Source organism: Ursus americanus, chromosome 12 (assembly GCF_024610735.1).
Source record: "Ursus americanus isolate L20-20 chromosome 12, mUrsAme1.1.p, whole genome shotgun sequence".
Classification (NCBI taxonomy): Eukaryota; Metazoa; Chordata; class Mammalia; order Carnivora; family Ursidae; genus Ursus; species Ursus americanus.
This window is the reverse complement of record NC_142138.1, coordinates 1,430,847-1,443,773: the sequence shown is the minus strand read 5'-3', so window position 1 is coordinate 1,443,773 and position 12,927 is coordinate 1,430,847. Positions and strand designations below refer to the sequence as shown.

General features: G+C 38.7%; 1 protein-coding gene across 6 annotated transcripts in view; it reads left to right on the top strand.

The window, feature by feature from the left end:
- FOXJ3 (forkhead box J3) overlaps nucleotides 1–12,927 on the top strand; it is a 142,298-nt gene that overhangs the window by 38,150 nt on the left and 91,221 nt on the right. For 5 of the 6 annotated variants that reach the window (XM_045799839.2, XM_045799835.2, XM_045799840.2 and 2 more), the window contains exon 3: nucleotides 5,752–6,076. In XM_045799839.2, the coding sequence (XP_045655795.1) occupies nucleotides 5,752–6,076 (325 nt within the window). Of the gene's footprint in view, nucleotides 1–5,639; nucleotides 6,077–12,927 lie in introns of all 6 variants that reach the window. The other variant, XM_045799838.2, reaches the window with a different exon arrangement.

Genomic DNA, 12,927 nt, shown 5'->3' with positions numbered 1-12,927 from the left:
GTTAGTGGTTTCTGCCGTAGACCTTGCTTCTGGTTGCCTTGGGTGCTAAGATTCTGTAACGGGAATTATATATTTAAAAAAGTATATATATAGGGGCACCTGGGTGGCTCAGTTGGTTAAGCGTCGGACTCTTTGTTTTGGCTCAGGTCATGTGAGATGGAGCCCTGTGTTGGTCTCTGGTCTCGCACTGGGTGTGGAGCCTGCCTAACATCCTTCTCTTCCTCTGCTCCTCTCCTCTCCCTCTCCAAAAAAAAGTGTGTGTGTGTGTGTGTGTGTGTGTGTGTGTGTGTGTATGTGTGTATTCCTTGAGATGCATGTGATCAGAATTACTGCTGTAGTAATTATAAGGATTTCTTTTTGAGTTTTCAGTTGCTCAGTTTTTCTTAAGAGTCTTATGATGAATCTTTCTTGTGATTTTTCTTAAGTCTTTTAAGATGAAATGCCAAGTACCAGGAATAGAGTTGGAGGATTCAGGAATATCTAGTTCACGACATCATTATCCTCATTATTCTTACTTTCTTTGATGTCTTCTTACCTTTATTTAGGAAGCCAACAATATCTCTACCCATTTCCACCGGTTTTGATAACTTGAAAATTTTCTGAGTGATCCTCGGTTACTCGTTGGGAATTAGGGAGGTTGCAGAGGGAGGCCAAGCAATGTGTTAAAGTACCTGGAAAGTTTATTTAGGATCCTATCAGTGGCACTGTTTCATAAAGTGGGATTAGAGCTCCCACCGCCTCCCCATCTCATGACTTAATGTTGAGTTTTTATATCTTGATGCTGTTTACATTTTCATGTTATGCAGAGAAGATTCCTCACGAAACTTTTTTTTAGCAGTAGATATCATCATAGATTTAAGACATGTTTTCCATGCCCTGCTTTCTCTCATAAGTAACATTATCTTTTTATCTTTGCTTCTATCTTCCCATTTTTCTCTGCTGTTCCGAAACGGTCTCTGTTCCTGTGTGGTGCTACTTGTCAGTCTGAGTCATACTTTTTTCTAATTCATAAAGGACTTCAATCCTGTGATTATCCTTACCTCATGCTTTTGAGTCCTTTTCTCTTTGGCCTCTTCCTTTTAGCTTGTCAGTGTGTATGGTTTCATTTGTTTGGGAAAGATCACACCCACACCTTCATGGTTAGTAACTGTTTCAATCATTTAACCATTATTTATTGACCTTTCGCTTATCATGTTTGTAGGTATTGGAGAGAGAGAAAAGAATAAGAAAATTCCTTCTTCCAAAGAGCTCATGGTCTCTGGGGAGACCGATAAAGATAGTTATAATCCTGTATAAGTCCGAGGTTAGAGGTGTTTATATGCTACTCTGGGAATAGGATATAGTTCAGTTTAGGAGATGGAAGATAAGAGTGGATTGACAAGGTTTTCTGGAGGGGGAGGTTGTTTGATCTGAGTCTTGAAAAAAAAGTAGAAGCTAACTAGGCAGTGTTAGAAGGAAAAGACATTCCAGAAAGGAATGTTTTTAATCCAAATAACTGTGTTATTTTTCAGGTAACATGTACCTGGCATGGTGTTAGGTAGCATCTGAAGTATTAATTGTATGGTCACTGTTCTCAATGGGGAGGTGGGGGAAGAGGGAGTGAGGGTAGTAAGCTTAGGCGTATGATGCAATTATACATATGAAACAGCATGGTAAATGCCAAATTGAGGTTATAATTGTTCCAGGAATTTAGAGAAGGATTAATAAAAGATTAATAAAAACTAAAGTAGTTGAAAATGGGTTTCAATTTAGTATTATAGGAGAAAGGGAACCATTGAAAGTTTTGGGGCACAATGACAAGAAAACAGTGCCGACAGATTTCTCTTGGGGTGTATGCATGGACTCTGGAGGTGATTAGCAGAGAGGAGTGGTAAGAAATCAGAGGCTAGGAGGCCAGTTAGGAAGCTTTTGGAATGAGGTGAGGTAACGAGGGCCTGACATTTCTTAACCAGATTTCCATAACCAGATTCTTCAGAGCCTCCCATGCTGTTTTTAAATTTACCACCATCTGTTCTCTTACACAAGTGGACTTCTGTCATCACCATTCCATTAAGAGGTTTCTTTCTAAGGTTACTGATGATCTAGTCATATCTAATGGTTGTTTTTTGTGTTCTTCGTGCTTAATGGAGAACTGCTGTGGCAACCAGGTGACACACCAACAATGGAAGCACTTTACCTTATTACCAAGAATATATAAAATTTAGTAAATAGCAAACAGAAGCCCCACTTTTCAGAGTTTAAATTTAAGACATATTTTATAGTTCAGATTTGATCTAGCAGAACCGATGAAGAAAAGCACAGCAGTGGAGTGATTCTTACTCATGGTGTCTTTGATGACTAGGGACCATTTTCTTTCTAGCCTGTTGAGGTCTTTACTTTCTTCAATTCTTAGCTGAAGTTCTTCCTTCTCTGCCTCTGAAGGCTGCAGTCCATGTTGTCCTCTCTCTTTTTTGTACTGTTAGCAGCACCCAGAGCTCAGCCTTCTTTTCTTCAGTTCTTCCTTATGTTTGACCTTCCTAATTGGACTACAGGACAGGAATTTTATCATACTTTGTGTGTGCACATGTGTACAAAGTTTTACTCTAACAGCCCTGTACATGTGTAATTATAAATTCTTAACTGATATAACATATATTAAGTACTTATTATATATTTACATTATATTACTGAGGCTCTCATAAAGTTTCAATTAGTGGCATTGGTGGAAGGAAGCAGAAGTTAAAGATGGTTCTCAATAGGGGGGCATCTGCAATATCAATTATATTCCAGGTTGGAACGTGCATTTATATTAACTTAGAAAATGTATGTTACTGGCTCCTTTGGGAGTTAGTGGAGCCTTAATTGAAGCAAATAGGATGACAACATGGTATAATAATTGCCAATGTTTATAGAATGAAATATGAATAGTGATAGCAACAACTACTGTTAGCATAACCACCACCACCAGTAGCTAACATTTTTTGAATGTTTACTATTTGCCAGTCACTGTTCTCAGTACTTTTCATCAGTGAGTGGGTACTACTATGCTCATTTTACAGATGAGGTATGGTAGAAAAACTACTGGATTGAACATTGGGAGACCTGCGCTCTGATTTTACTTCTGTTAACTACTTTGTGAATTTGGTGAAGTCTTTAACTTCAGTAGACCTTAGTTTTTCATCTTTAGATTGAAGCGATTGGTCTCTGATCTCTAGGGTACTTTGCCCACTCATGTGACAACCTGTGATGTCTAAATTACATTATTTTCTTCAATTTTTAAGAAATATGTTATTTGAGAGAGAGGGAGAAAACATGAGTGGTGGGGGCGGGGGGCAGATGGGGTGGGGAGAAGCAGGTTCCCTGCTGAGCAAGGAGCTGACGCAGGCCTGGATCCCAGGACCTTGGGATCATGACCTGAGTCGAAGGCAGCCTCTTAACTGACTGAGCCACCCAGGCGCCCCTACATTGTTTTCTTTATTCCTAAGTTCCTGTAACTTATTTCATGCTAGCAACAAGCATTTCATATAATGCTAGATTATAGAGTGGGATGGTTAAGGTTTTTTTGTTTTTGTTTTTTTGTTTTGTTTGATCTCTGAAGGTACTGTATATATATAGAGAATTTTAAGTTCAGATTTCAGAGGAATATATGCAGTAGGTCTGGAGAGAGAGTGAGAAAGTGAAAAAGGTAAAACTGTGGATCAAAATGTCTAAGAGCAAGATAATAGGACTCTGCGGCAGTGCTGATAGAATCCTTATGGCTGTCTCTTGATTTGTAATTGCTGTTGCTTAATCTGGTTTACTTTATAGAACATGGGTACCGTTGCCAGATAATCCTAGAGTAATATTATTAACTAATACTTAACGGATGTTTCTTCTGTGTATATGCTACCACATTTAATTCTCAGAGTAATATTTTAATTTTTAAAATAATTTATCTGAGAGAGAGTGTGTGCTAGAGTGAGCGTGCTCCAGTGGCGGGCGGCGGAGCGAGGGGACAGGGAGAGGGAGAAGCAGACTCCCCGCTGAGCAGAGAGCCTGATGCAGGGCTCGATCCCCTGACCCTGACTGAGATCATGACCTGAGGTGAAGTCAGATGCTTAGCTGACTGAGCCACCCAGGTGCCCCCTCAAAGTAATATTTTAACTGTAGGAACTATTCTTGTTTCATTTTACAGATGAGAAAGCTAGAATTTATTTATTTTAAAATATTTTATTTGTTTATTTGTCAGAGAGAGAGAGAGAGCGTGCGCACACAAGCAGGGGGAGCAGCAGGCAGAGGGAGAAGCAGGCTCCCTGCTGAGCAAGGAGCCTGATGTGGGACTCGATCCCAGGACCCTGGGATCATGACCTGTGCTGAAGGCAGACGCTTAACCAACTGAGCCACCCAAGCATCCCTAGAAAATGCTGGAGCTTAGATATATTAATTAACATTTTCATTTCCTGCAGCTAGGAACTAGTAGAATTAGTATTTGAACTCTGATCTGCCTGACTTGAGACCCTATGTTCTTTATCAGTTCTGTATTGCCTCCCAGAAGTTCATATCCTAAGCACGAATTCCAGGCTGCTCTTTGCCTGCAGCCATTTGAGATGAGGGCCTATATTGGATTTTATTTGCCACAAATTTTTTTTTACTGAGGTACCTTTAGGTTTCTTGTTTTCTTTTTTCTCATTATTTTGATATCACTTAGAAGTCTTTTATTCTTCTCTGCTCTATTGTCAGGGTCATTATTCCTGTTTCTTTGATCCCGTGGTAGAAAGGTTTATAGCTGAAAGTTAGCAATTCCAGTGTGAAGTGTCAAGCTTTGCTTCTATATTTTTATCTTCAATTCTTTGACCAGCTTTTCCCTTCTCCAGAATATGTGTTAACCTGGCAGATTTTGTTTTTCTTTTTTCTTTCTTTGGGTTGTAATGGTCTGGGTTTTTCAGGCTTGGAGAGAAATACATTACAGAATCCGGGTCACTAGATGTTTGTATTAGCCTACCCTGAGTTTTTAATGCTTCTTGCTATCCATTTATATGATTTAATCTCGTCTATCCTACACTCCCAGATCTTTAGTTTTCTTAAGCTTGTTCCTTGACTTTTGTGGGTTTTTTATTTTTTAAATTTTTTTAACTGCCTGGGCGCTGCCTATCCTCCTCTTCTCTTGTTCATCAGTGTCCTTGAGTTTGCATTCCTCTTTTCGGTCAGCTCCCCCAGCTAGCTTGTCTACTTACTATTCTTGTCTACCCTGCTTGCTTTTCCTACCTCCCACCTGCTCAGCTCTACCTTCTTTCCTCCTTGCAAATTCCTGTGCCTGTTTCTCAATCACTTCTCTGACCTCTTTACTTTGGGTATTCTTTTGTTTCTATGACTCCTGTAAAATTTGTGTAAAAGAAATGCCAGTCTTAAGGTTTTAAAGGGCCTGTGGTGTTGGTGAGTAAAGAGTTGGACTGCAGACTTATTTTTCATACTATGATCCTGTTGCCCTATTTAAAGTGACAGTCTTTTTTAGAAACATTGGCATTGGGATCACTTTGTGTGTACGTATTGTTCTATATCTTAAACATTTTAAAACCAAATTTGTTGTTTTTGGGAGAGGAAAAATTAAGAAAAACGATTGGAAATGTTGAGCCCTTAAATACTTGGTTTGGTCATTAATATACTCAATCTTTTTCCTCCAGATTTAACTCAGGCTTTCCCTCACTTTGGAACTCCTAGATTTGTGAATATTGGATATTTTGAGAAGCAGGGGTTCTTTCCTTGATATTGACTAAGGAGTCTATTTACCTTCAGGATGACATCTGAACTGGAGAGCAGCCTAACATCTATGGACTGGTTACCACAGCTCACCATGAGAGCAGCCATCCAAAAATCTGATGCTACACAGAATGCACACGGAACAGGAATCTCCAAGAAGAATGCACTCCTTGACCCAAATACAACACTGGACCAGGAAGAAGTCCAGCAGCACAAAGATGGGAAACCTCCATACAGTTATGCCAGCCTTATTACATTTGCAATTAATAGCTCGCCCAAAAAGAAAATGACTCTAAGTGAGATTTACCAGTGGATTTGTGATAACTTCCCATATTATAGAGAGGCTGGCAGTGGTTGGAAGGTAAGGATTTATTTAAATTCATTTAAATTTTTATTTTTATGCTATAAACAATAATATTAGCTTCTATTGAAGATAAAGTTTTGTGGGGGCTTCTAATATTAAAAAGTGAAATTCTGATTATTAGTCATTTTTAAGATGTCAGAAAAGGAAATTAAATTTTTTTTATTAAGTGATTAACTTTATTTTTGGTAGAATACCAATTTGTTAAAGCTTTATTATGTTACGTGACTGATAAAGCATAAGATAAGAACCGAGATAATATAGCATTCACTGGAAAATAATACCTACAGTTCAGGTAAGTTAATAGTCTTTGGTTAAAAAAAAAGTACTGCAGCTAGTATTGTTTTCATCATCTCAGATTTATTTTTAATGTTTATTTTGAAAGAATTTTAGATTTATAGAAGAGTTATATAGTGCAAAGTGTTCCCATATGTCCTTCATTCATTCCTCTATGTTAACATCTTATATAAGCATAGTACAGTGATAAAAACTGAGAAATTAATGTTAGTACAGTACTTTTGAGTAAGCAGTACTGTTAACTACTAAGTAAATTACAGACTTCATTCAGATTAGTTTGTTTTCTAGTGTCAGGATCCAGTCCAGGATCCCACATTACATCCATACATCCATACATCATGTGTTCTTAGTCTCCTCTCATTTAGTTCCTCAGTCTTTTCTTGTCTTTTATGACCTTGACACTTTTTGAAGAGTACTTGTCAGGTTTTTGTGGAGTATTTTGTAGAATGGTATTGTATAGTATGTTTTATAGTTTGGGTCTGTCTGCTATTTTCTCATGGTTAGACTGAGGTAATGCATTTTGGGGAAGGACAGTGCAGAGGTAATGTGCCTGTCTCTGCATGTCATATCAAGAGGTACTTGATGTTAGTATGTCTTAAAACTGGTAGTGTTAACCTGGTTCTTTGGTTAAGGTGATGTCTTCCAGGTTTCTCTATAATAAACTTACTGTTTATCGCTTTGTAAATTATAAAATGTTTTGGGGAGCTACTTTGAGGGTATGCAATTACCCTGTTCTTAAACTTGTGCGCATTAATTTTAGCATTTGTATAGCAGTTTTTACTGTTTTCTAGTGGTGATTTTTTTTCTTTTCCTTCATTACTTCTCTGTTAATTGGGTTTCTTTTATATGGAAGACTAATTCTTCTCCTTTTATTCACTTATTCAGTCATTTATTTGTGTTGTATGCACTCATGGACATATATTCTTTGTGCTGTCATTATTTGTTAATCAGACTGTTGCAGCTTTGGCTATCAGGAGCTCTTACAAGTTGGCTCCTGTACCCTTTTGCCCTGTTACTTTGTTCAGCACTTTTTAACTTTCTGGCACAACAAGGTGTTCCAGGCTCATCTTGTAGCATTCCTTTCCAGCCCTAGAATCAACCAGATCTTTAAGAAGCCCTAGTTCCTCATCTAAGCTGTTTGATGAACCGTCAGATTGCTTTCCTACCTAATTTATGTTTCTACAACACATAATTCAACTTAACTTTCTTTTGTGTCTGCACATGTTATGTTTATATTCCCATGTGGGAATTACCCAGTTGTATGCTATGTAGGGTGTGTGTATGTGCACATGGAAGAAGGGTTTTAGAAAGCTTTAGATGGTAGTACTCTTGTTTCTCCTTAAGCCTTCCGGTCTCAACGCCTTTGTCTTTTTTGTCTAGGTTTATTAAAGATATTTACTGACTTATTATGTACCGATGATGCGCTACACACCATGTCAGATAGGTGTCTCAAGGGAAGGAATTTTTTTTCTAAAAGATTTTATTTATTTATTTGTCAGAGAGTGAGAGATTGAAAGAGAGCACAAGCAGTGGGAGAGGCAGGCAGAGGGATAAGCTGTATAAATATTAATTGAATTTAATTTGCCAAGATGAACTGTCCCTTAACTGGCCGACTCAGTATGAGAAGCAGTTATTAACAGTATAATTTGAATAAGAATCTAACAGTATTTCGTTGGAGGAAGTACATAATAAAATTTGATCCATGAATCAAAAAAAGCATCATTCTTTTTTTTTTTTTTTAAGATTTTATTTATTTATTTGACAAAGATAGAGACAGCCAGCGAAAGAGGGAACACAAGCAGGGGGAGTGGGAGAGGAAGAAGCAGGCTCATAGCGGAGAAGCCTGATGTGGGGCTCGATCCCAGAACGCTGGGATCACGCCCTGAGCCGAAGGCAGACGCTTAACCGCTGTGCCACCCAGGGCCCCCCCCCCCCAAAAAAGCATCATTCTAACCAAGTAGTAGTGATCCATCTAAGCTGTGTGTTCTGGCTTTACCACTAGGCACTACTATTCAGTAGAGTCCTTTTGTCAAGATTTAGGATGAGGGAAGGCTAATAGATTTTGATAAACCTATTTAGCATTGGAAAAACATGTGGTGGCTAGGGACTAGAAATCCCCCAAATTTGAATAAGTGGCTTAGAAAGCCCATCAGGGATTCATGGGTCAGTATCATCGATTATAAACTTAATATATTTGCAAGGACCAGCCAGGTGACATAAATGAGTAAAGCAAAAAAGATGACTAACTGAAGAGTGCATGTCTAATATAGAGCAGCTGTGCTCTAGGCGCTTGTAGCGTTTTAGGGCATATGGCAGATCTTACAATCTCCCCCCCGGCCCCCAGAAAATTCAGAAATCTGGATTTTGTGTGCCATTTCCCAATTTTTAAGTGTTAATTCCAGTTTTCTTAAATACAGTGCAGGACAACCATAAGTCTGTTGGCTGAGTTCATTCTATGGACCACAAATTTCCAATCTCCGGTTTAGATCATATCCTCTTGTTTTCAACTAAGTTAGTCTTTCATTTATTAATTCAAAAAGGATTTACTTACTGTGTACTCTTGTAAGCAGTATGTTTGGCTTTGGCAGTACTAAGAAACTTAGCACATGGCCCGTAAGGAAGCTTAAATCTTTATTGGATAAGGGGGATATGCATAAACAAGTAATTATAATGTTATGTAAACAACTCTGTAATGGAGAAGTACAGAGTGAGTGCTGTGCTATGATGGACTGTCTAATTGGGCACACCTAGTATGTGTAAGCCATAATGTCCAGTATATATATGACTTTGTAAAGAGTGTTAAATGAAGGGTGAAGTTATTAAGTGCTGTGAGAATTTAGAAGAGCTTATAGGAAGTGTGATGAGATTCTAAAATGAGTGGCAAGAAGACTGAATGCTAGGAGAGTACAGGAAGGGGCGAATCAATAGAAAACTATGGAGGAAGTGTAATTGAACTCTATTTTGAAGACAAGATTTAGGGCGTTTTTTTTTTGTTTTGTTTTTTTTAATAACAAACACTCTTAGGAAATAGTTGCTTATAGGGGTTCTTGGTAGAGAGCAGTTAAGATTTGGGATAGAGACAGAATGCAGAGATTCCATGAATATATGAATGCCGAGCTGAAGAGCTTGGTCTGGATTTGGTAGTGAAAAGTACATGAAGGTCAGTTACATACCGCATTTACTGTCCGACCTCAGCTCCAAGTGTACATCCACCTTAGAGTGCCAGGTCCGTTCTGCTGAGTTTCGTGCTGCTGGCCAGCCCAGCTCAGGGCCTGAAACTGGTTTGGAAGTAACTGATAACAGTTTCAACTGGAAGATAATGGTTTAGATATAATGAGGAAAGAAGGGGAAAGGGGAGAAATGAGAGTAGGTGAAGGATTATGTCGCTTTTAGAACCCAAGAGATTGGTCCAATCTCTTGATTTAGATATTAGATCTTTAATATTTCTAGGGATTGCTGTCTCGTGTTTATTCTTTTAAAAAAGTCTCTTCCACCCAATTTTATGTGCTTAGAACTTGTCAGGATTGTTTCTGATTTTTTTTTTTTTTTAAGATTTTTATTTATTTATTTGACAGAGATAGAGACAGCCAGCAAAAGAGGAAACACAAGCAGGGGGAGTGGGAGAGGAAGAAGCAGGCTCACAGCGGAGGAGCCTGACGTGGGGCTCGATCCCAGAACGCTGGGATCACGCCCTGAGCCAAAGGCAGGCACTTAACCGCTGTGCCACCCAGGCGCCCCAGGATTGTTTCTGATTTTATTTTTGTAAACAGAGAAATAGTTTAAACATTGCAAATGGAGACAAATGGAAAATGGTTTATCTCCTCCTTTGCTCAGGTCCTAACTCTGTTTTCGTGTTTTACAATTTGCTGTCCTTAGATTTGTTTTGCACACTCCTACAATCTGCTGCTCACTATTTTCTTCTGTCACCCAGAGGAGAAAATGTTGCCATGGTCATTTGAAAGGATTCAAATAGTACTTTAATATTTAGGTAAAACTCCCTTTCATTTTGTGCTAGGGCATTGAAGGGAGATTACATGCTAAAAATAACTCTGAATATTCCAGAAGAGTTTTAAAAACACTCTTTAAATTTCTATGATGGGATGATTTTGTAATCTGAACTAGAGAAAAAGAAATTTAATTTTTTTAAAAAAGATTTTTATTTATTTATTTATTTGACAGAGAGAGAGCCAGCGAGAGAGGGAACACAAGCAGGGGGAGTAGGAGAGGGAGAAGCAGGCTTCCCACTGAGCAGGGAGCCCAATGCGGCGCTCAATCCCAGGACGCTGGGATCATGACCTGAGCCGAAGGCAGACGCTTAACGACTGAGCCGCCCAGGTGCCCCAGGAGTTTAATTTTTTTGTGTGCTATTCACTTTACTAAAGAAAATTAACCTTTACTAGAGTTTAGGGTAGTAAAAAGAAAAATACAAAAGAATGCTATGTATATGTGGGGGTGTATTCTACTTTTTATGTGGGCAGAAAAAGAAAAATATATATATTTATTGTTGTAAAAAGAAACTTAGCAGTAATAAACTAGAAATGTAGTGAACATAGTTACCTATAGAGGATGGATGGAACCGAGGTGGAAGGCATATAGAAGAGAATAAGATTTCGAGTATACTTTTTATTTAGTTTTAAACCATGTAAATGTTTTACATATTCAAAAAATATATATATACAAAATCAAAAAGGATGGAAAAAGGAAACCTTAGAACTGAATATAAGCAGAAACAAGCCATACATCATATCAAATGGATAACATAATCACACAGAGAAAAAAATTCAAGAAACTTTTGAAAAGAGCATTCTGTATTTTCATGGGATACATACTAAGATTGAAAAGAATTGCAAAGAAATTATAACCTTTACTTAATAGATTTGTCTAGTGGTTTTTCACTAGAGGCAGCCTGTACCTCCAGTAACCCCAAGGTGAGACGTTGGGAAGTTGGGAGCATTCTGAAACTATTTTAATGTGCATGGTAGGATAGAACACATGAGTACATGTATTGATGTGGGGGAACCAGGGCTCTCACAGTGGGGGGAAAAAGAGATGCAGATAGGAATATGGTGGTTAATTTGAATTGGAGGTGCCAGTTTAAAGTTTAAGTTTAAAATAAAAATCACTTAGAGTGTTCTTAAAATATAGATTCCTGGGTTACAACTCCAGAGATTTTGAATTAGTCATCTTGGATGGAGCCTAGAAATCAGCATTAAAATTCATTTTAATTGATTCTAGTCCAGATAGCTTATACTTTTGAGAAACCACTTCTGAGGCAGGGGTCTTTAAGGCCACGCAGTATGCCTTAATTAGTTATTTAACCTGGGCCATTTTTCACCAGGTTAACCTACACCATTTAAATTATGTCTACTTCTCTATTCTAACTTCTTTTCTTGGAGTCATTAGAGGTAGGGTCTGGCCAAGATGTAAGGTGTGAAGTAATCTCTTCTTAATTTTGTGTGTGTGTATATTCATGTTTTGACTTTTGTATCTCTCTAGGTATTTAAAAGTCTTTTTTTTTTTAAAGATTTATTTGCAAGAGGGGCGCCTGGGTGGCGCAGTCCTTAAGTGTCTGCCTTCGGCTCAGGGCATGATCCCGTCGTTCTGGAATCGAGCCCCACATCAGGCTCCTCTGCTAGGAGCCTGCTTCTTCCTGTCCCACTCCCCCCTGCTTATGTTCCCTTTCTCACTGGCTGTCTCTCTGTCTGTCAAATAAATAAATAAAATCTTAAAAAAAAAAAAAAGATTTATTTGCGAGAGAGATATCATGCAGGCACGCATGCGGGGTGGGGGGGAGGGATTTTTTTTTTTTTTTTAAAGATTTTATTTATTCATTTGACAGAGAGATAGCCAGTGAGAGAGGGAAGCAAGCAGGGGGAGTAGGAGAGGAAGAAGCAGGCTCCTAACGGAGCAGGGAGCCCGATACAGGGCTCCATCCTAGGACTCTGGGATCACGCCCTGAGCCAAGGGCAGATGCTTAACGACTGAGCCACCCAGGCGCCCCGGAGAGGTAGATTCTTAAGCAAGCTCCACGCGGTGCTTGATGCAGGGCTTGATCCCATGACCCTGAAATGATGACCTGAGCTGAAACCAAGAGTTGGATGCTTAACCTACTGTGCCGCTCAGGCGCCCTTTTCTCTGGGTATTTTAATTTTCTAAATATGCTTTTGGTATTTTTTTCAACAGATTTGTGATTACCATATGAGTGGCATTATGTTCTAGACTCTGAGTTGATAGACAAGGTCCCCACCTCATGTAGCCTAGTTACATTTTGGTATAAGATGCAGTATATGGGAAGAACACCATTAAACAAATAATTACAAGTGTGATGAGAAATCCAGGGTGATAAGGAAGTTTATTACAATGAGACCTAACCTATTGAGAAAAGTCAGAAAGGACTTCCCTAAAGGACTGATGTTTAAGCCAAGAATGAATTGAAAGTTGAGTAGACTCAGGTGAAAGGGATGGAGTAACTCGGTGGGTGGGGGTGGGCAGTCATCTTTTCAGAGGAAGCAACACATAGAAAGCCGAGAGGTGAGAAAGAACATTGGAGGGGG